The sequence below is a fragment of the Uloborus diversus genome, chromosome 2 (assembly GCF_026930045.1).
Source record: "Uloborus diversus isolate 005 chromosome 2, Udiv.v.3.1, whole genome shotgun sequence".
Lineage (NCBI taxonomy): Eukaryota > Metazoa > Arthropoda > Arachnida > Araneae > Uloboridae > Uloborus > Uloborus diversus.
In genome coordinates, this window is record NC_072732.1 from 38,381,745 (window position 1) to 38,401,447 (window position 19,703).

Here is a 19,703-nt window from a genome sequence, read left to right on the forward strand (position 1 = left end):
GAAGGGGAAAAATATATATTTGTGAGTCTTTTACAACTTTGTGAAGATTTTCTTCTCCTGACTATGGTGCTGTTTCATGATCTAAAATTAAATTACCAATAAACTACTTTAGCAAAATGCCAATAATTTGTTTCTAAAAATTGCCAAGCTAACTATAGTTTTTGTTCATTATAGTTTAAAAAAAGAAATTGCACAAGTTTTAAAATATAAGTGCATACATTTAGATGCCAATTTATTCTTCTTTATTCCATGATTGGAAAAAGAATTTTCATTGAAACATTACGTGAAACTTAAATGCAAAAACAGTTTAAAAAATTAAGCTTTTATTTGCACTTAAACATTGCTCATTTAATAACATTCCTTTGAGTAATGAATGCTACTGAAATTTGGTAGCGATGTAAATTTTCTTTTATAATGCTACCAATTCTTACACAAGGAAGTTTTTATGCAAAAGAGGAGTTATTGGCAACTTTTTTAAGTAAAATATTTTTTAAATGAACATTTGAGCAAAATTTTATCAAACACTCATTAATTAAACTGAATTATATTTATATTTCTGCATTACAAATATTGCAGTAAATATGAATTGATTCAATTACACCCCTTTAGTGTTAACACACTTTTGGACAGTTTAAGACACTTTCGGACAGTCCAAAACCCATCTCTGCCTCTAGGGCTTGGAAGGTTTATTAAAGAAACATGCTACCAACACAGCAAAACTGTTGACTTTACTGGAGAAAGATACAACAAATTTTGTTTTTTTAAATATTCAAGATGTAAATGTTTCATTATGCGGCAGACATCAAGCCTTAAGTCTAATTCTTCAGTCACTCGATCTAACATGTCATGACCAATTGTCGTCCATTTTCCAACAAGATGGGCCACCATCCATTATCTGGCAGATTTTCCCCATTACTTTAATAACAAGCTTCCTAGTCATTGGATTTGATGAGGTTCTGATGGTGACCAGCTTCTCCCGTGTAGTCCGTGGCTATGGTGCTATACGGATCTGATTCCAAGCGATTTTTTATGCTGTTACATCATAAAGCGTGAGTTTGGGGCTTATGGACCATGTGATTTGACGCCAAAGATTGCAACCCAATTTTCTTAGATTGATTGTGCATGTTACAGCGAGTGAAACAAAAATTTGACTTCAGACTTTATATCTGCTGCGATGCAAAAGACATTGCAGCAGATATTGAACATTTTGGAAACAAAACTTATACAGTTTCATTCGCCAGTAAAGTCAGCGTTGCAGTTGTATTGGTAATTTATTTGTTTCGGTAGATCTTTCAAAGCCTGGAGGGAATTTCAATATGTATTTGGAAAAAAAAAGAGTTAGAATAGGGTGTCGCAAAAAATTCTAATTCTTTAAAGGGTGTCGCGTGTCTGAAGAGCTTGAGAACCCCTGTTTCATAGTTTATAGTAAAGAAATGTGACAAATATATAGAGTGATAAGGAGTTAACTGTAGGTTTTAGTGCCCAGACATTTTAGGAGATGCAAAGCACCTCAATAGCCAGGAGAATTATGTCCTTGCAGCCTGATTTTGGTTACCAACAAAAGAAAAATACTCAGTATTTCTAGTAGTTGTAGTGAGTAGTTCACACACATTGCCCCGATTACCCATAATAGGGTTTGTAGCACTTCTTAAGAAGTTTGAATCTGGATATTACAACTTGATTCCTTAGCTATTTTTAAGCTCCCATTATACCCGCCACAAGGGACCCTCTGTTAGAAACGAACCCAAGTTTATAGTACTTATTTCAAACCATTTGGAATTTAGTCAACAACTTATTGCATGACACAGTGAAAGTATATTAACATAAAATGCTTTCCTCTCCAAATTAAAATATTTTAAAGGAAATTTAAAGCCATGCAAAAGTCACAGCCAATTTAAGAAATTAGAAAAAGAAAAAAAGGTCCTTATCCACAATAAAATTGTTCAATTAAAGCAAAGAATAGAAAGTATGATTTTTCTTTAAAATCTAAAAGATATAATAAGAAAAAAAGTAACATAACAGCTGCAGACTGAAATACAATCTCTTAATATTACCAAAATTCAAATTCTGCATCAACCAGCCTTTCATTGAAAAATTTCCCGTTTTAAGTAAAGAGCGTTCAACAGTGACAGGTAATCTTGAAAAAATGTCATGATCTATAAGTTTTTAGACAAAAATAAAACATGTAGTTTAGTCTTTTTAAAGATAATCATCATGCACTCACAATTTGAATCCGAAAGAAAAACAAAAGCTATCGATATCCGCTGCATAATCGATAATAATAAAGACAGATATTTAAATCAATTAATTTTTGAAAAATGCAGAAAATATCATTACATTAGAGTAATTTCAGTTAAAAAATGTTTTAAAATATTTTATTCAAGCTGGAAACTATGTTTACTAATTTGTGGAAGAAGTGACTCACAGTGAATCACCATGGCAGCATAGCATTAGGTTGCTTATCCTGCAGTCACGTGTACTCTATTCGAATTCAAACAAAAGCTCATTTGTATTCAAAAGTGCCATACCGCAAACTTTGGAATCCTGAAATTTTTAGGAGAAAAAGGAATTAAAGTCTTGATATCCTTTTTTGAGGGGACTTTTTCATAGGAGGGTACTCTGTAGTATCTAATTAGGGGGGGGGGGGAGTGCTCATTTTTAGTGCGTCCAAGACCGTAGGGGCTTAGAAGGGATTCAAAATGCACATTATAAATGCTTTAAAAAAATGCATAGTAGACAAAGGAGTCCCAAATATGCTTATTGTAACGGTCGCCGTAACCTGTAAATCCCTGTATTGTTTGACATTTTAAAAATAGATAAAAAAATAAATATTCGATGATTTAAGATATTATTATGAAGCGATAACGTTTCCGGGCTTATTGGCCGTGTTGTAAAAAAAAAAATTTCAAACGTTTCGTCAAGTTTTGCTGCTGACATCATCAGTGGAAGGGTTCGATGTGACTGGTGGGCTGTTCCAGTCGCTCAGGTATTAAGTAAAACTGCTGCTGGTGGATACCGGTTCCTGATTGAATGGTGTTCTTCTCTTGGATGGCGATCTCCTCTGATTGGTGCACCAGGGGCGCCGATTTGCAAAATTTATTGGTGGGGGGAGGGGGTTGCCGGACGTCACCGCGGGTCTAGGGGGCATGTAATCCCACAGAAGCTCCCCCTGCTCCCATCCCCCAAAAGTTCAGATTTCTGTACCTTGAAAATACCAATTTACATATTTTCTGGTGTGTATAATTTATACAAACAAAGAATATGTGACAAGGCGTTTTCAAAGTAAAACAATCTAAAAATTGGTACACAAATTTTCTGGTTCTATTTGATCTTGTCACTTGTCTTAAGTGAGGGAAATTCTACAGTTCTATTTTGTAGGGAGCCTTTCAGTGCCGTAGCTATAGGCCTTGAAAAAGGGCATTTGAGTTGCATGTAAGGGTCCCAGCGGCACCAACTGATAACAAATATTGCGGGGGGGGGGGGAGGGATGCATAACGGGGTTCTTGCCCCGGGAAATTTTCTAAATTTGAGATGAAAAAAAGTGAGTTCTAAAGTTTTTTTTTCAATTATTTTAGAGTCATGTGATCAACATCAGAACAAGCTGAAATCTCGACTTTGGGTAACTCGACAAGCCCGAAACATCTTTTTGGCTTTAAAAAACGAAGAAAAAAAAATAATTTGAATTTTGGCATCTTGAATTCAAATTATATTTTTCGCAATCACGAGTGTGTGTGTGTGTGTGTGTGTATGTAGACGTGTGTGGGGGGTATGTGTGTTTGTGTGTAGGAGGGTATGTGTGTTTGTGTGTAGGCATGTGTGTTTGTGTATAGGCATGTGTGTTTGTGTGTAGGCATGTGTGTTTGTGTCTGCATGCAGGTATGAGTTGTGGGTAGTTGTGTGTATGAGTGTTTGTGTGTGTGGGGGGAATGTGTATGTGTGTGTAGGCATATGTGTTTGTGTCTGTGTGTAGGCATGAGTGTGTGGGTAGTTGTGTGTAGGTGTGTGTATGTGTAGGTGTCTGTATGTGTGTATGTGTTTGAGTGTGTGTATGCGTTTGTGTATGTGTGTGTAGGTGTGTGTGTGTGTGTGTGCACGTGCATGTATGTATGCGTGTAAGTGTAGGATATTGACGCAACCTGGAGACTTAACTCGCTAGAGGAGCAGCATCGTGAGGCGGCCGGTCGACGGTGCTGCTGCAGAGGATGCTGGTGGGAAAATAAAATGATAGCACATCAAAACAGTCAAGTAAAAGCAATAAGCAATCGTAATTGTTCAAAAAAAAAAAAAAAACTATTAACTTGAATTCTGAAATTTCGAATTCAAATCATGTTTTTCCGCAATCACGAGTTGCGACACGGCCCTGCTCATTGGGGGCTATTGTTTTTAGAAATGGCTCCTGTCCCCCCAAGCCTACGCCTCCTCCCTGGCGGTTATGTGTGTGTGTGTGTGTGTGTGTGTGTGTGTGTGTGTGTGTAGGCGCGTGCGTGCAAGTATAGGCTTGTGTGTGTATGCACGTAGGCGTGTGTGTATGTGTGTAAAGGCTTGTGTACGTGCGTATGTGTGTGTGTATGTGTATGAGCGTGTGTGTGTGTTTTTGCGTATGAGCGCGTGTTTGTGTGTATGAGCGCGCGTGTGTGTGTGTGTATGAGCTAGTGCGTGTGTGTAGGACATGGACGCCGCCGACCAGGAGAAACGGATTCCAGGAGACAGTGCTCGGAGCCGCGCCTGCAGGGGCCGGTGGGCGGTGGTGCTGGTGCCCCTGGTCCAAGCTGAAAAAGGAACCACAACATCAAGGACGGTCAAATGAGAACAATAAGCAATCGTGATTGCCCCCCCCCCCAAAAAAAATCAAAACTCGTACAATCGTGTACTCTATTCGGTTGGAAACAAAAGCTCACTTTTATTCAAAGGTGCCATGGCGCAAACTTTGGAATCCTGAAATTTTTAGGAGAAAGGGAATTAAAGTCTTGATATCCTTTTTTGAGGGAACTTTTTCATAAGAGGGTACTCTGTAGTATCTAATTGGGGGGGAGAGGGTCGAGTGTGCTCAATTTCAGTGCGCCCAAGACCGTAGGGGCTTAGAAGGAATCCAAAATGCACATTATAAATGTTTTTAAAAAATGTATAGTAGACAAAGGGGTCCCAAAAATGCTTATTGTAACGGCCCCCGTAACCTGTAAATCCCTGTATTTTTTGACATTTTAAAACTAGATTAAAAAAATCAATATTCGATAAGTTAAGATATTATTATGAAGAGATAACGTTTCCGGGTTTATTGGCCGTGGTGTAAAATGGAAAAAAGAAAAATTCAAACGTTTCGTCAAGCTCTGCAGCTGACATCATCAGTGGAAGGGTTCGATGTGACTGATGGGCTGTTAAGGTCGCTCAAGTATTAAGTAAAGCCGCTGCTGGTGGATGCCGGTTCCTGATTGAATGGCGTTCTTTTCTTGGATAGCGGTCTCCTTTGATTGGTGCACCAGGGGCGCCGACTTGCAAAAAATAATTTTTTTTTGGGGGGGGGGGCGGGATTGGGCCGGATGTCACTGGGGGTCTAGGAGTATGTAATCTCACAGAATCTCTCCCTGCCACTGCCCCCTCCCCCAAAAGTTCAGATTTTTGCACCTTGAAAACAGCTTGTTGGCGGCTCGTCACTATGGGGCGGGTGGGCCGGGCCCACCCGACAAAATAGTGCATAATTAGATTATTTAAAAATGTCTTTTGTGTTTCAGTTTTAAATAAAATCAGGGCATGAAACTGATTTTAAATTTCTAGCACTCTGCTAATCGCTAATATAAGAAAAAAGTGTTCCTTTTCTATCAAATAGCGACAGCGCTTTAAGAATGATTCTTTAGGTCATTTTAATGGCAGCCCACAACTTAACCAACTGCGAGCATTAAATCAAAGTAACGAAAGCGGCAAGCGACATCACCCCGAACGATGCGTATGGTCCATGAGCTGGCTCCCTTCCTGCCCCCTCGAAAAATATCTTCATCCATAACAGCAATAGTAGAAGCAATGGGAGAAATGTGTCTCGTCTCGCGTCGCTTATACCAAGTTTCAGTGAGGCGATGGGCAGAATTTTCGGAGCCCACCCCACGGGGAAAGGAAAAGTTCTCTCATCGCTTTGTCTTTCTCTATCTCTCTCTTGATTTAATCCATTTTTTCCTTTTCTTTAATCTTAAACAGCTGTTAGTATGAGGTACTGGGGTTGACAATATTTTGGGTTCCCACTCATTTCATTGCATGGGATGTCCATTTTAATTTGTTAATTTTTCTTTATGGAACTTAGAGCGCATTCTCGAAATTTCTGAATAGACATTTTATTTTCGAAAAGGCGTTTGCCATTTTTTAAGTTTCAGTTTGAATTCAGGTTCAGTTGGTTTTCAGTGTCGTGCTAATATAATAAGACTTCAAATTTTTGAATTAAAAGCTGCACCTAAAATAATCTTTATTGGGTGAGATTTTTTAAATTTTCTTATAAGCTATGATATTTGGTTAAAGTAATAAGTCTTAATCGTGTTGGCCTTATTATCATGCCATTTCTACACTAGCGTATTCTAACGCTTAGCAAACCTAAATTATTACACAATGAAAATTAAAAGTAATTTAAATTTCTTATAAAAAGAATATATTGGTAGTTAAGTAAACTGTTTCTAGAAAAATTAGTTATCAGTTTCGTAATTTGATTTATATGAGGCAGTGAGAAGCAAAGGAATGTATGTGGCAAAATTAAAAATTTGGAGATAACCTGTACACATGGTAGGTGAACCTCTCCTCTGTCTTAGGGCAAGAGATAGCATTAGTAGCCCTGGTAGGTGCTGCTCTACAGCATGATTTAGAAAAAAAAATCTATGAACGCCTACGTAGGAAGTTATCTTTAAACGCGTTTTACTCAAAACTTGAAAATGTCCACTTACATCCTTTTGCTTCTCACTACCTCATATAATAACGAAACATGTTAAAGTGAAAGTTAATGCTGCTGCATGATCCCAGTCACAATCTAATTTTTGCTATTCTGTATGGGAAAAGGGAGGGGGTGGGTTTTTCTTATTGGTCTTCATTGCCTTATTATTTGGCACGCCCGCCTTAGTTCTCTTCATTTTATCTGTTTTCCTTTTTCTTGTGAAAACTTTATACAATCGTCAGAGGCAACCCGACCTTTTGGGATGGGAGGAGAGTGATTGAGTTCTCAATTCACAAAATAAAACTCCGAACTTTACCGAATGATATAAATAAAGCATGCACACGTACTAAAACATAATTAGGAGATACATTAGGCCTGAAAATCTATATGAACTCCAAATTTGCCAAAAAAAGAAACTTTTGGGAGGCCACAATGACCTCCATCAAGGCGCCCCTGATAACAGCGGGCCAATCCGCCAAATTAAGCCACGAGCCGCCACTGCGATGAGTACCACTTTCAACGAACTGAAAAAATACTAGCACTCTCTTAATGACTAAGACACCGTGTTTAAGTGTAAAAGAAAAATATCATAGGCATTTTAAGTTTAAAACATTTTAATTTAACAGCAACAACAGTCTTAATGTAAGACATGGAAAATGTTAAATTATAACATTGACAGATCATAGCCGAAAGAATAAACACATCACTTCAATTATATCTAAATTCATTTAACAAAATTGCATCAATATTGCGATAAAAGCTCAAAAATTTCAATCTTTGTGCAGAAATGTACTTAAATAACGAAGACATGATGAAAATACATTGAAAACTATTCAATACGTATGGTTAAAACATTAAGAATATCTGTATATATCAATCCTGCAATTCTTCCGCAGGATTGCTTGCAGTTGCAATTTATTGAACAGCTAGCAATATTCTTCAGATTTTTCTACATATTAGCAATGGCTTCAAAAACAAAAGAACTTTTGCGTATGTTAAACCCATTGTGCTGTTTTGAATGTTAACGGTATTCAGAGTTAACTAAACAAAAATAACCAGAAGAGTTTCAGTAACTAATAATGAATTTTAAAAAAATCCGACAAACAGTATAATATTCTACGCTTAGAATAAAGGAGAAGTGAGGCCAAACGATTGAATAACTATGTAAATGAATGAATACGTGTGGGTAACTTTGAAGTGAATCAAAGACTAATATACATTTGCTGATATTAAAAAAAAAAAAAAAAAAAAAAAAAAAAAAAAAAAAATCCTGTTCTATTGCATTTATTAGCGATAAAACACATTCGGGAAAATTTTCATCGTGATCTTCTACTTCTGCGTTATCCTAATAAAATAACTTTCAAGTGCTTTTCTTTGAAAATATTTTCATCTTCAAATACTCAAAAGCAAAAAACAAACTGTATTTACATTTTTACAAATCTAACTTTGCATTTTTACATAAAACTGCAATAATATTGTAAATAAACATTGAAAAGATTTACGATTCGTCACAATACACGTTTACACGTTACAGTATTATACATGAATCGGTACATAACAATAGTACAGATAACATAGTTTTTGAATTATTAGCAAATGCTAATAATTTCACAAGCCCATTTGAGCGCTGGATCAAATGATACTTAAACATTTATAGAACAGAACGAACAATAGAACAAAGTATAGAGCAAAAGATAAGATTGTCATCAGTAATTCAATTCATTTCACTAAGTATCATGTAGCATGTGCTAATCCACAAGCATGCATGCACATACAGTTGAATAGATCCAATCCATATATCTGTACCTCGGAGGAATACAACACTATGTCCATTTTCATAACTTTACAGGAGAGTAATTTTAACCACATGGTGTTCTACCCCTGTAAGTGAAAGTGGAATTGGTGTTCTTTTAAAATATGGTATATCCATTAATAACTGCTTTTGGACATAGTGCTCTATGCCTCTAGGAAATATGAGAAACGCTTATTTTAACTCTGTAACGTCATTTTACAGAGGACATAGAGGAAAAAAAATGGACATAGTGTTATACCCCTCCGAGGTACAGATATATACATTAACATAATAGAAGATAATGCACTTTTTAAAGTAATTTTGATGAATAAAATTCTTTTTATTGCCATGAAGTAGATAGAAAGAGCCCTCTTAGAATTATGAGAAAAAACTAAATTTTTTTTGCAGTTTTAGTAAAGTAAATAAAAAATACATATTGCGCCGTGGTTTACAGTAAGATTGACGATACAGAAAGACACTACGATTTGACATGACTTATTCAAATGACAATAAGCAAAAAATAATAATGCAGATCATACAATGTCATAATGTATAAATCAAAAAGAATTTCCAAAACAAAATAGGCATTCCAATAAGTTCAATGGAATAACTATCGTGTGGTATTGGTGGTAACTATCACTAATACCACATGAAGCTATTTTTGATGCATTACATAATTCATTTCCATTGATGTTGATTAAACCGGCTAAACCTAGTTAAAGATAACTTTATGTGACTTGAAGATTTTCCTCAATTCTTTGACAAAAAATTTCCACCGTCTATAATCCTTCATCGGCTAGGTAGGGGCGAATCCAGCTTCTGGTTTAGGAGGGTGTCATTGTTAATCTTTGAGCACGCAAATGGGGGGAAAAGGGGCCGAGGAAATAAATAGAGTTCCCCGATAGTTTATCAAAACTTTAGTCCCCAAAATTAAGCATAAGGCTACTTCGTTCGCGTTCGGGGAAACATGTCTCAATCCTGGATCCTCCTTGTGGTCATGCGATATTACCTTGAAGGTATGCTTCAGAACTTGAATATTATATGGAGGACCTAGATCCGAAGATCAATCAAAATTGTTCAAAATTTTAACACTGTTTTGAAAACACCGTCTAATTTTTGCACTATTTTTCGATTTTACAACGGAGAAAGAGGGTGTATTTGAATTTGGCTCACACCAATAAAGGTTGGGACTTGACAAGGCATGAGTGGTCAAATGTGGCACTTGACAAGGCATGAGTGGTCAATGATTAGTCAAAATTGAAAACGTGTTATCTATTATAAACGTGTGTTCTATCTAATACAATAGATTTTGCGTGTTTGTGACACGTTGTACGGGAAAATTGTAAGTCCTATAGAAACGTGAAATTTGGTACACAAACACAGATGTATAGTTTTTGCAGACGATTTGCACCTCGTCTATCGATTTTTAATAAGTGCATTAGAAAAAAAAGTAATTTAATGTGTTATGTAATTTTTAGTAGGTTTTATTCAGTACAGCCGGAACTAATTGTTGCTTTAACGTAAATTGTTGCAAATAGTGAAACTCAACAACCATTTAATTGTTAAGAATGTTCAACAATGAAAGTTTCAACAAGATTTCAGTTCAGAGTTGGAAATAAATATTCTTAGTTATGAGCTGTGCTAAAAATCTAGCGGCGCAACATACATAAAATAAAGCGTTTGTTTGATTGTGTGTGTCGCACTTTCCGGGAAAACGGCATAGTCTAAACATGAAATTTGGTACTCAGATGTAATTTTTACAGACGATGGGCACCTCGTCCCTCAATTTTTGAATAATTAATTAGAAATAAAATGATTCAATGTTGCCTGTGATTTTTAGCACTTTTTATCTTATAAAGCCTAAGCTAAATGCTGCATTCACGGATTAAAGCTCAATTTAACTGCCTCCTAAGGCACTACGAAGCACGATAATTTACTTCATCTACAATTTTTCTACAAAATTTTTCTTTTTGTCTAATATTGTTGTATCTGAAATCTTACTTGTGTTTAGAGCTATTACGCACCATGTTTTTGCATTACGATACGAAAAAAAAGTTTAGCTAAGTTACTTGTATAGATTGACCACTTATGTAGACAGTTAACATTGTAAATGTTGCTTAAATTGTTGAGATCAAAGTTCAGAATTTCAACTGCAGTCTTCTGATTTTTCCTCAGTTTAAAGTCTCTGAATCAACCTATCTACCAAATGAATATAAAATGCATATCATGGGAAGTCAAAACTGCCTTCGATCCCACTCAAATTGCGTATATTATTGCATCAAGCCCCTAGATTTATTTTACAGACGGTTTTCATGAATGTTTCATGATTGTTTTTCGTATCCATTTCACAAACTTGGGCACATTGGCATAGATTCCATATTTGCCTTTTTGACCACAACCTTCGCCAAAGCTGGTGATGCCGAATATTGTCCACTTATTGTCTTTTTGAAACAGCAGAGGTCCACCGCTATCCCCAGCACAAGAGTCGACTCGGCCTTCTTTAAATCCCGCGCAAAGCATGTTACTGCTGATGTGATAATTCTGATAATTTTCACGACAATCTTGCAAGTCGACGACAGGAACTTCTGCTTGATGCAGGTGGTCTGTACCGTAGACGGCTGAATTCTTTCTTTTACCTAAAAGAGAATATTCATACATATCAAGAAACGAATATAATAAAGTAATTAATATAAAGAAGCATAAAATAAAAGTTACAAAGATTAGGAATAGAATTTTATAATAGATTCAGCATCAAGAGTTTTAAAGCAAGGCACAGATTCAGTAGCAAACATACTTTTATAGCAGCCATATATTATCCCTATAATAGCAGCCACATGCTATTATAGACTTAACAACTACCATGAACACATTCAGTTTAGTCAATTATGTGCATATTGCACACGATTTAGTATCTATCTACTGTGCATGTGCTGCAAGAGGATGAATAGCTACTGTTTTACTTCGGGAGGGTTACAAGTCAAATATTATGAGAAATTTCCAAATTAAAATTTGAAGACGACCATCTGATATTTTTCAACTGATAGTTCGCAAATACCTTTATTTATCTGATATATATACATGAAAAATACATGTTAACATCAAAACAGCATCCATTTAGAAAAATAAATAATTTACACGTGCTTTTTCTACCTTTTTGTAAAAAATTTAACGTCCAGCTTGCAAGTCTAAATTACTCCGGAATAATTAAAGCTTAGCTTGATTTTGTAGCCACATAAATTTGTAGATTTTCCTCATGTGTTTTGCACACAAATATGTTAATTTGTAAGTCTATTTTCTAAGCAAACAAAAATGTCAGTGTTCTACATTACCACAGTAGGACTGGCAATATACCCCCCAAAGAACCATACAAAGATTCTGGGAGTGGGAGGGCCGTTGACGCTCCCCTTTCTCCCTTGCTGCTCACATGATTGTACATGATATGGATTATTCACTTGCCAAATCGATTAACTCCATAAAACAAAAAGTCGAGAAAAGTGATGAAGAAGATAATGTTATATCCATAGGAGTGAATGGGCCCTCGTGTTACATTTTTGCCATCGCAGGGTCAGAAATGTACTGAACCAAAAGTTTAATATAAATTCCCATGTTAAGCATTGATTAAGCACTATTAAAGCAGAAATGAGGATTTTTTCAAAAAAAATGGAGAGAATCGATTTGGCAACCGAGGCATTTATATGTTGGTGTTTTATGAGAAAAGGCTTACCCCATCCAAGTATAACTGCTCTAGTATGAATCTGCAGTTCATCAGAAGGAGATGGCAAGCAAGCAGGTTGAGCAAACTGGTTAAACTTGAACGGATGCTTCAATTTCAACAAGGCCACGTCGTTATTCACTGTATTCATGTCATAGTCCGGATGCACGAACGAATCCAGGACTCTGCTCTCTTGTTCTGTGCCTTCGTCGGACATCAAATCGTGCTCACCAGCTCGGATGACCAGACGCTTCCGGACGCAGTGGGCAGCGGTCAGTACCCAGCCCTGGGAGAGCAGAGTGCCCCCGCAGAATGGTTCACGATATTTGTTGAGGATAGTTACCTGAAATGACATTTCATAGATCATAAGTATAAGTTCACAACAGACACAACGGTTTTTCACTATACAAAATCATTATTCTCTACAAACCGTACCGCTACCGAATACAGATTTGCTTCTCAGTTTCTACGGATTTTTACAGCCAACCCTGCAGTCAGTTTAAAGTTGCGAATTAGGGGTTAATTTTAGTGTTCTTTAAAACCTGAACGCATGAATTCTTTCCGGAAAAAATGGCAAAAAATTGTCGATTTTTATTGAGAGGAAATGAAATTATAAGCGTAGAGTAAGTTATTTTTTGCAATTATTTATGCAAATTAGCATGTTTATATATTTTTGCACAATGCTATTTCAAAAAGTATTAACATATGGAAAAAATATTCAACAAGGTTTTTTCTGCGCATCTGAAACAAATTATCAAGTGGGAATGAGAAATATCTCTAAAAATGAGGAAAAAATTTAATGCGAGTACCAATTTTATTCTAGTCATCAGACTCTTTGAAGTAGGAAGAGTTTCTAAAGAGAGAGAGAGATAGAGTTTAGTAGTAAAGCTAATTAGACTTTAATATTTATTATAGTAACAGGAGGCAAGAGGGAGGACTAAGCTCAAATTTGAAAAAGAATGTTTGATTCATAAAATATGCGGAGTAAAGCAAAAAGGCAAACAATTAGAGAGATGTGGAAATTTTCATTGAATACATTAGAAATCAGGCCTGGATTTGCGTACCCGTACACTCGGCAGTTCGGGGGGGGGGGGGGAGTCCTTAAGGGCACCCAACGGCTCAAGAAATTGAAACAAAGTAGCACTAAGGCTTACGTTGCAAATGTACACTGCTGGTCTCTGGGGAGGGGCCCTACAGATTTTGTTACAGGAGGGCTCAAAATTTATAAATTAGGGCCTGATTAGAAAAATATGCAGAAATTTAATGAATTTGCATCATTGTGCATCTGACATACTTGCCATGGCCAGCTTCCCCTAGAAGCTTCTCTGCCTCCAATAATCCTGAGTAAACTGCGAAGATCTGGAGTTTTTGGAGTCAGTCCACACTTCAATCCGTTCAGTGGATGTATTTTGGGTCCGTCATTTACTGAAAAAGGAAAGATAATTACTAAACATAAATTAATTTCAAAGTCAAGAAATAACATACATGATTACTTTGGAAATTTACAATAAATATACTCTTGCATTTCAGAATTAGGAGGAATAGATTCTAAATTGTATGAGGTTATTTCTTCAGTACCACTTTAGCTTCAATAATTTTGTCTCGTAGCTCCAAAAGCGCTTGTTTGCAAATTTCAATGCCATTTGTACTTCGGTAGATAATTCCTGAGCAGTTTCTCAAAAAGTGAGCTTGAGATCGAAGCTTAAATTAAACTGGTGCTGTGGGTTTTTTTATCAATTAAAAATCTGCCAAATACGTACAATAAAAAATGTAATCACTTATTTATTCGAAGTATTTTTTTTATCAATAACATTTAAAACTTTCCACTTTTGTATAAATCTAGCAGCTGTTAGTACAAACTTTTTTAACACTTTTAATAAATAAATTATTCAAACCATACTCAAATTTAAGGTGAAGCTTATGGGTCATAAGAACTTGCGAAGTTTTTTTGCCTTCTGGTGGAAATGCAAAGAGAAATCTTTTCTCCTTTTAAACCATCTCCTATTCTTTTTTTTTTTTTTTTCGTTTTTAAAATGTTTTTCATGAAATAATATATTCTAGAAAGTTTCGAAAAATTTACATGTTTAAACAGCATTTCAATTTATGTTTGCTATGTCAAAGCTACAAGTCATCGAGTCCAATAGTTTGCTAAAATGTTAAAATAATCATAGATAGTGCTTACTGATTTCAGTCGACGACTTTTTCTTCTTTCTTTTCTTGCTGTAGAGTCTCTCACAAGCGGAGTCATCAACATAGCACAGAGCACTCTCATGGAACATCTTTTGTCCACACAAATCTGGCAATAGGCACTTTCTGGTCCTGTGAGTGAGACAGTTCCTGGAGCAAGGAGACCACTGCGTCCATTCAGAATATGGCGAAGGTTGCAACAAGTGGTACAATATCCTGAACTCGGAATTAGAAGAGGGGTCTTTGCGATTTAAGGCGTCTTCCAGCATGCCTAATTTATCTTTGACCTAAACGAAATTGCGTGACATTAAGTTCCGAAAACATTAAGATAAAGATGTCTGTGAACTAATATCATTAATGAGATTAATTGAGGCAGTGAGAAGCAAAGGGATGTAAGTGGACATTTTCAAGTTTTGAGTAAAACGTGCCTGAAGTTCCAACCCTGGATCCCATGTCTTCATTGAAAAGTTTTTCTAAATCATGCTGTTTTTGGCAACGCCTACCAGGGCTGCTTACCATCTCTTGCCCCAGGACAGAGGAAAGATTCACCTACCATTAGCACTGGTTGCCTCCAGATTTTTAATTTTGGCACTTACATCCCTTTGTTTGTCACTGCTTCAGTTGTAGAATATAACTCTTGGCCAATTGACCACCATCGTTGTTTCGGCCTGTCCAAACACTTTTGATTAAATTTTCGGAGAAGGTTATTACATAAATTCATTGACATAAATATAAAAATACAAGTATAAATAATAATGTATCCTTATTCACAGTAAATGAATCCTTAAGCACAATTTCATTTTCAGAAATTCATAATACCCTTAAAAAAACAGCATTTGGTTCATAGCATTAAAAGTATTTTCAGTAATATGTGTAATTGTAAAAAAATAAAAAAATAATAATAAAAAAAAAAATTAAAAGAAAAAAAAAAAGAAAAAAAAAGAAAAACCTTTGGAATTTTCAAAATTAGTTTGAATTTTGAAATTTTGAATTCAAATTATGTTTTTCGCAATCACGAGTTGCGATAGGACTCTACTCATTGGTTACTACCCCACTCGCTTGTTTTTAGAAACGGTTCCTGTCCATCCTCTTGGGCGGTTACGTGTGTTATAGTTGTGTATGTGTACGCTTGTGTGTGTGCGTAGACCTGTGTGTATGCACGTTGGCGTGTGTGTATGTGTGTGAGTGTGTGTGAGCGTGCGTGTGTAGGACATGAACGCCAAAACCAGGAGCAGAGGCTACCGGGACGAGTCGCGCCTGCAGAGGACGGTGGGGTTGAAAAAGGAACCACAACGCCAAGGACGGTCAAGTGAAAACAATTAGCAATCATGTTTGCTCAAAAAAAAAAAAAAAAAGCTAAGGTAACTTCATTATCATTGTTTTGTTTCTGTTTTTTTTCTGGAGTTCAAATGGAAAGTGGTAAAGAAATCCAGTAAATGAACAAGTCTGCTCAGTGGAACACACACAATTCTCTAGTTGTTTTTTCTTTTGGAATTATATAGAAAAGAGTTAGTGTTTCCAATTCATCTAAGAAAAAATGTTTCAACCCGTTTTTGAGAGTTAAAATATGCTTCTTCATTTGGATTTGTTCATCATTTACTGGTCGGACTTACCTAACAAATAAACAATTTTCGAAATATTTCTCTTTTCCGAAATAGTACCAATAATTACAAAGTGGATGCCTTTGAGGGACATTCTATAGCTTGACCACGGAGTAGTGATGTGGATCGGGTAAATACCCAGCGGGTAGGTAAATATTTTTTGGGTATTTACCCAGGTTTGTTCACTTTACCCAAAGACTGGATAAATACCCAAAAACTGGGTATTTTACAAAATAAATGCAAAAAGTGAATGGGAATTTTTTTTTAAATCTAACTATGAAATAATTGGTAAAACTGATACATACATATGTATTACACAGTGTATAACATTTTTTATTGAAAGATTTGATGAAATTATGAAAGAAACATATTGTGTGAACCAAAGAATGTTTCTTTTCAATGTCATAATTGGAGAAGTATAAGCAATTTAATGATGAACTTCAGGATTTCAAAATCACAATCTAGGTTAGTCATATCCAAAAAAAAAAAAAAAGCATGAAGGATGTTTAGAATAAACTGAGAAGTTATTAAGACTATGATGTTATTTGTTTTATTGCTGTTTAAGAGATAAAGTGGCAAATATAGGAACAGTTTTCAGGTTTGTTTTCTGTTGCCTTGCTCATTTGCATTTGCTCCCTGGTACTTCATGATGAAAATTTATTTAAACTATTTTTAATACACGCACTTAGTGATGTAGGGTGGGAAGGTAAATATTTTTTTTGGGTATTTATCCAAAGGCAGGGTAAATCCCCAAGTAAATGCGCATTTTGCAACAAAAAAAAAAAAAAAAAAAAAAAAAAAAAAATAGGTGGCATCAAAAGTTGATTATTTTCTTTTTAAAACATAAACCGTAAAATGAAAGATTAAAAATATAAAAATTTATATATTATAATTTTTTTTTAATTAAAGGCTTAGTGAAATCTTACCAAGACAACTATCAGAATTTAAAATGAACTATTTTAGGCTCATTTTTTTTTTTAAATACTATTTTGGGATTTTAATTTAAGAGTCATTCCATCAGTAACACAGGATTTTTGAGACAGTGTCAAAATTCCTTCCTGCTGCAAGTGCAGCTATCTTTAATTTTTCTTTCCCATTATCAGTTCTTTATCATTTTGAAACAACCCTCAGCAGTTTCGTTTCTATAGCATTAATAAAATTTTTTTTTTTAAACATCTTCAAACACATTTTACTGAAAAAGGATTGATCAAGTATTTTTATGCTAACATTTATGTTGTACTGTATTTATTTTTAGTATTAAATTGTTTTGTTCTTTAAATTAAAACATTGTAAAACAGCTGTAACGTCTCTATTTTTTTCTCACACTCCATACATATGCTTGAAATACAATAGAAAGAGAAAGTCAAAATATCAAAATGAAAAGCAAACTAAGGACTGATCCATTATTAGGGGGTAGACCCCAGCCACTTAGTTCGCAACGTTCATTCTTTAGAACATCTTTGGTTTGTTTCTTTCTATTTTTGAATTTTAAATGTTTTCTGTATATTATGTGTATATATATGTGTGTGTGTGTGTGCGTGTGTGTGTGTGAGAGAGAGAGAGAGATGCAGAATATATATATATATATATATATATATATATATATATATATATATATATATATATATATATATATATATATTTATATATATATATATATATGTAATATGGAAAATCCTTTGCTAGGCCTTTTCCATATTAAGTTCTGTTCACTTATATGTCAGCTCGTATGAGTCACAGACATTATTTATTACACACTTAAATGCTTCTCATACCATATATGGTTATGTTCTGGGCTCAGATGGGATTCCCCTTAAAGTACCTACCAGACACTTTTTTCCCCTCCAGACTTAAGCCAGCCTCTGTCTGCGGTGCAAAGCCCAATAATATTTCGTTATTGCAATCTGCTCCTCCTATATAGATCATGTGAGATCACATGATCGAGGGATAATTATCTGTAATCTTTTAATGATATTCCCTATATAAAAATCGTGGCACAACTAAACAAGTTGGTTAGTTAAGAGAAGTTCCTGCTGTTATATTCTATGTAAAAATAAAGATGTGATTTGTGAATGTAGCTTTGTCCTCTTCCTTTGTGGTGGATTATCACGGCACAACACTGCAACTTGCGAAAACCAAGATTCGTAATAAGAACCGAGCGGCGGTTCTTACATATATATACGCCTGTGAACACTTGAACTTGGTTTGGAGGAAAGTTCTGCAAAACATATCTAGGTAAATAAATAGTAATAATAAATTGAGCGACATTTCGTTACATTTTGATATCATGCAGGGAATATATTACTGGGTTATAAAAGACTAGGACCTTAAAAAATTGTTATATCTGAAGTTTGGCTATCAACATTGATTAGGCATATAAAACACATTTAATGTGAATATCATATTAGATTGCTAAGTTGTTTCACACAATAATTCTTTAAATATGTGATCAAAATACAATTTTGGGCAAAAGTTTATTGTTTTGTATATGGTTGGTTATATATATACATAGTGGAATACATACAGAAAAGTATTTTAGTTGAATATAAATTTTGAAATAAATACCCGGGTAAATACCCATTTTGGGTATTTACCCAGGTATATATCTTGGGTATTTACTCCTAAAAATAAATACCCGGGTATTTTACATCACTATCACGAGGAGATACTGGATGAATTCGAAGCGGAAACGGAACATTTCATTTTGTAGCAGGTATGATCAGCGAGTACTCACGAGCATTAAGGACTTCACTGCTTACTCGTTCTCGCTGATCCTACCTATTACAAATTAAAGTGTTCTATTTCCGCTTCCAGTTCATCCACCATTCCTCTGTGATTAAGCTATGAGAAAGCATGAAAGTTCTTAGTTGATAGAAAATGCGCTACTTTCTAATTGCTCTCTAATAAATAAAACACGTGCAGTTGCCGTGTTGTTTGATGTTCGCTAAAACCATTACACTGATTACCAACATATAAAAGGAATTTTACGAGTTCTTACCTGCCGTCGTTTGCATTTGTCTTTGAAACACGCTTTCTCTTCTCTTAGAATGCTTGTCCCACATTCGGAAGTAATTCTGCAGTGCCTCGTCCTTACTTGATTGCACCTTCGGCTGCACTTCGACCACGGCGACCATGACGAATAGAGACGAGACCGATTCTTTGGACCAGAAGTGGCATTTTGTTGAGAAGCTGTTGTTGAAGCGTTACCATGTAGTAAGGCAGTAGATATCTAATTGAAAGAAAAAAAAATTAAATTGATTTGAATTCTGACATTTGGAATTTAAATTATGTATTTCGCAATAACGAGTTGCGACAGGGCCCTACTCGTTGGAGTTATTGTTTCTAGAAACGGCTCCTGTCCCCCCAAGCTTGCCCCTCATCCAGGGCGGTTACGTGTGTATAGTTGTGTGCGTGTGTATGCGTAGGCACGCGTGCATGCATGTGTAGGCTTGTGTGTGAGCGGAGACCTGTGTGTATGCACGTAGGCATGTGTGTATATGTGAGTGT

General features: G+C 35.5%; 1 protein-coding gene across 1 annotated transcript; it reads right to left on the reverse strand.

The window, feature by feature from the left end:
- Positions 1 to 8,652: 8,652 nt before the first annotated feature.
- On the reverse strand, positions 8,653 to 19,215 carry LOC129235229 (chymotrypsinogen B-like). Its single transcript, XM_054868935.1, has 6 exons — positions 19,195 to 19,215; positions 14,591 to 14,882; positions 13,703 to 13,833; positions 12,421 to 12,751; positions 11,050 to 11,332; positions 8,653 to 8,704 (listed from the first exon to the last, which is right to left on the reverse strand). The coding sequence occupies exons 2-6, from the start codon at positions 14,862 to 14,864 to the stop codon at positions 8,653 to 8,655; spliced, it is 1,071 nt and encodes a 356-aa protein (XP_054724910.1). The 5' UTR covers positions 14,865 to 14,882; positions 19,195 to 19,215.
- Between the last annotated feature and the right edge of the window lie 488 nt (positions 19,216 to 19,703).

What these genes read in the sequence shown, in the direction of transcription:
- LOC129235229 (XM_054868935.1), bottom strand. Translation starts at nt 14,864, where the DNA reads ATGCTGGAAGACGCCTTAAATCGCAAAGACCCCTCTTCTAATTCCGAG. An exon ending in GGGGAAGCTGGCCATGGCAA is followed by an intron (nt 12,752 to 13,702) that starts GTATGTCAGATG and finishes ATGTCATTTCAG; the next exon opens with GTAACTATCCTCAACAAATA. An exon ending in AGCAGTTATACTTGGATGGG is followed by an intron (nt 11,333 to 12,420) that starts GTAAGCCTTTTC and finishes ATTCTCTTTTAG; the next exon opens with GTAAAAGAAAGAATTCAGCC.